At 37.8% G+C, this 4,192-nt stretch overlaps 1 protein-coding gene across 1 annotated transcript; it reads right to left on the minus strand.

Moving 5' to 3' along the window:
* Window positions 1-2,061: 2,061 nt before the first annotated feature.
* On the minus strand, window positions 2,062-2,983 carry LOC107100212 (carcinoembryonic antigen-related cell adhesion molecule 1-like; the record flags this gene model as incomplete). Its single annotated transcript, XM_015398621.1, has 2 exons — window positions 2,707-2,983; window positions 2,062-2,331 (listed from the first exon to the last, which is right to left on the minus strand). Coding segments are annotated over exons 1-2 (439 nt in total), but the record flags the coding sequence as incomplete, so codon positions are not given.
* Window positions 2,984-4,192: the final 1,209 nt, after the last annotated feature.

A 4,192-nucleotide genomic window follows, 5' to 3' on the forward strand; every position in this document is an offset into this window, starting at 1 on the left:
AATTCAATAAACCCCTAGCCTTCTTTTTTAGGGCTGGGAGATGCCTGCCAGGGAGACTGAGCTACAGTAGAGCCTTTAGCTAGACTCTAGGCTTACTGAGGGAGACTTGTCAGCATTATTATTTTCTCTGTCTTCAATTTAACATTTCTAAAAATGGCATGGCACTGTGTAATCCTGTCCTATGATCTTGTGGTTAGCCTATTTATCACACTGGAAATTGTCAGCTTGGTGAAGTAAGGATAGTAAACCAAGCTCAACTTTATCCCCTTTCTACAATTTCCAGTGTTAGATACGCTTTGTTTCTTCTCTTATGGTGACACATACTTTTGTATGCGCATACGTAAATATTCATTTGTTTAGGTAACAGAACGTCAACTGTGCAGAGAGGGCTGTCCCAATTTCTAGGGAAGATTATTAAGCCCTAACCTTTGTAGCTTCAGTTCAAAGGTGTTTGGATAGTGTGTTAGGAATAGTGATGGGAAGTTGGGGGAAGGGGGTTTGGGGGTGGGGGTTGGGTTGGGTTTGGGCCCAAGTGTCCTACAATAAATTACACTTACATGTGAACTAGTTGGAAAGTAAAGTGAATCAAAGTTATAGAATTACTCATACAAACCTTCTGTGGCTGACGGTGGATTAGGTTTTTTTCTAAAGATTGGAGGAAAACATACAAATTATGACTTCAACTATCATCATCAGTTATTTAAACAATATAACTGCTTTTAACTTTAGATAATTATAAACAATCAAGAAAACAACTTTGTAATGACTCATCACAAAAAGTTGTATGATATTGTATTGTTTCCAACATGTATAAACTTACATCTTTTTATAGATGAAGAAGCCTCCAGTAGCTCCTGCAGCAGCAACTAACAAACATGCTATTACTATTCCAGCAATGGCACCTCCAGAGAGACTTGGTTGCTTTTCTAAAACAAAACAGAAGATAAAAGAAAGTAGTTTATCAAAACTTTATATTTTAAACTAATATATGGATATAATAGATAGTTACTAACTGTAGTTAGTATATACAACACATGTAGACTGTACTTGTTAATTGTTAAGTGTGTTAATTATTGCAGCTCCCTTCAGTATCACGCATTTTTAGGTTTTCTTACTTAAATCTGAATAGGTGGCACTAAGCGCCATTTCTATGTCTTTTAGACCCATTCTCCATTTTCTTTTAATTTCTTCATTAAAATCTCCAGTTCCAGTGGTGTGAAATAGGCACTTCCTGTTGCCCGTTGTCACATTGAATCAGGGCTCCACTGATAAAGGCTTTTCATAGTTGTTATGCATGCGTTAACCTCTGACTGCACCTACTTACAGTTGATTAAAATAATTCATAGCAGCTGCTGTTAAACTGAAAACTACTTTAGGCTAGATCGATTTAGAGTTGAGGATTTGAATCTTTGTTGAACCTGCTTTGTGAAATGGAGCCTAGCACACCAAAACCAAAGCTGAGGCATTTTTCATGATGTCCAGTGTAATAAGGAGTGTTTGGACTCCTATACTGGAGAAACCACACAACAACTACACAGATGCATTGCGCAACACAGAAGAGCCAGTAACTCTGTGCAAGACTCAGCTAACACCCACACATCAAGACCAAAGCACACCTTTGAAGATCAGAATGCTCAGATTTTAGACAGAGAGGATTAGGTGGTTTGAAAGAGGGGTGAACAAAGCCATCTTAGTTAAAATGGAAAATTCATCACTGAACAGAGATCTTAAATTAAGTCATATACTTAGTCCTATGAAATAACATCAGCACTCTCATCATTATTCAAATTTTGTTATGCATACCCCATATTGACCAAAACCCAACTATGCAAGCAGACTGATCATTAATTTGTATCTTGGAATGTGCTTAAAAGGATGGACCATGCTGCATAAATCATCAGCAATCCAACTACAGATTGCTCTGGTGTGAGCCGTCAGAATTGACAAAGAATCCTGGATAGCCTGTTCTGTGGTTGCCAGGACCCCGATGACTTATTTATGCAGGGATTTCCCATGAAATAAAAGCAATTCATAGACATTTGTGAATGTACTGTGACTTACCCACTATAGAGAGAAATGCAGGTTGAGATGTTTGATATACTTTGGTTTTACTGTTAAAGGCCCGACAGCTGTAGTTTCCACTCTGATTCCTCTGAACACTGATTAGCTTGAGCTCATGTTCAGAATTCGTCAGATTTTTTTCATTTAGTAACCAACTAAACACGGCAGCAGGTCTGGAGTCAGCCGAACAAGACAAGCTGATGTCTGAACCTTCCACAAATGGTTTATGAGATTCAGGATTAACCTTTAATGTGACTTTTTCTGGGCCATCTGAAATTGTAGAAAAAAATTATTTAATATTTAATGACAGATTACTTAATTTATACACTAACATCACTAACAGCATTATTAATGTAGTGCGAGCTTAACATCGGCTTTCTCCTTGAAAGCTAAAAAGTTAATGTTACAAAAATATGAAACAATATTTGAAGCCTTTATGATCCCTTATGTTAAAAATGGACATGCCTGATCTATATTCAACTAAACGTTTTTAAAAATCAAAATCACCCTAACAAAAAAATGTATTTGCTAATATTTTCCAAAAGTATGCAGAAACAGCGTTACAGTTGTTAAAGCCCTGATAGCTTTGCTTAAGTTGCATTTTCTTTCTTTTTAAAAAGAGATTATCATATGTGAACAACTTACAGCTGATAGAGAGGAATACTGGATCACTGTTGGCATTACTGACAGGATTGGACACTTCACAGCTGTATGATCCATCATCATTTCTGGTCACATTGACAATAGTCAGAGTGGATCCTCCATCAGTAATCTGAACTCTGTCACTGGCTGTAATCTCAGAGGAGTCTTTCATCCAGCGGAAGGAGAGAGATGATCCAGACGAGGAGCAGCGGAAGCTGGCAGATTTTTGAAACTCAATCAAGTCTGAGGATTCTTGAGTAACTTTTACATTTAAGACAGGATCTGTGGGTGAAATACATAATAACATAAATCAGAAACAAACAAAGAAATGTTGGTCTTCCAGGTCCGTGAGTGAAGCTCTAGTGTCAGCTCACGCAGTCCACTGGATCTTCCCATAAAGCTCAGCATACCGTCTCGCTAACCAGCAGTCTACAGACTGACCAACTTCATCTATCTCTACTCCACCAGTTTCAGGCCTGGTGGGGAAACAGCCATATTCTTTACACCTGTTCATGCATATTTATCTAAATTAAGCGCAATGTTTCCTGCCGAGGTCGGAGCGCCAAAGACCAAATAATTCTATCAACAAATTTCTTCTAATTGTCTTTTCTCTTTGTGTGAGTTTTTCAGATTGAAATAATCCATTGAACAGTTTTATCAAATAGAAAACACAAAATTTCCAGATTCCAATTTTTTTTGTTCTTGTAAATCCCTATATTGTCCCACAATGGGGAAACTCACTCTCTGCATTTGACCTATCCCCTTGGGGAGTAGTGGGCTGCCATTGCACAGCGCCTGGGGAGCAGTGAGGGCTTAAGTGTCTTGCTCAGGAATCCAGAGTGCAGACTGTGGGGATTGAACTGTGTACTTGCAACCTTCTCAGAGCACAAGAACACTGCTCTAACCACTTGGCCAACACTCCCCAATTGACAAAACCTTGAAGTTTAAAACTTGTACTGGTGTTACTTTTTTTTTCAGTTTTGTAACACCTGGAACTGTCTACAACTAAAAATAGAACTAGAAACACCAGGAGAGAGTGCACAAAGACCTTAAGCTAGAGGCTGAAAGACATCTTACTAACAATAGGTCGCAGGATGATGGCACAAGCAAACCTAAACAACAAAAGTTGGATTTCTCAAGACCTGAGGTAAGATTTTTTTTTTTGAGACAGGTGATTTTTTTTTTTGACCCAGGAGAAGTGAGAGGGCAGGTGGTTGAGTATATCATGGAGGATGCGCTACGTCTTTCTACAAATGAGTCGCTTGCATTTAAAAAAAATCTAATCAGGAAAATCCCTGTTTGAACAATTGCATGGTACCAATTAAACTCTTATGACGTAGTGCTGTCATTAAGGTATAAACACGTTTCCACAGATAGTTCATTTTACAGGAATAGTATGATCTACTTTCATGTTTAATGTAATGGAAATGTGACATTTTTATGTCATAAACAAAACCAATCATCATATCTAAATAATTGTATTGCAATT

Source organism: Cyprinodon variegatus, unplaced genomic scaffold (assembly GCF_000732505.1).
Source record: "Cyprinodon variegatus isolate N-32 unplaced genomic scaffold, C_variegatus-1.0 Scaffold946, whole genome shotgun sequence".
NCBI classification, from domain to species: domain Eukaryota; kingdom Metazoa; phylum Chordata; class Actinopteri; order Cyprinodontiformes; family Cyprinodontidae; genus Cyprinodon; species Cyprinodon variegatus.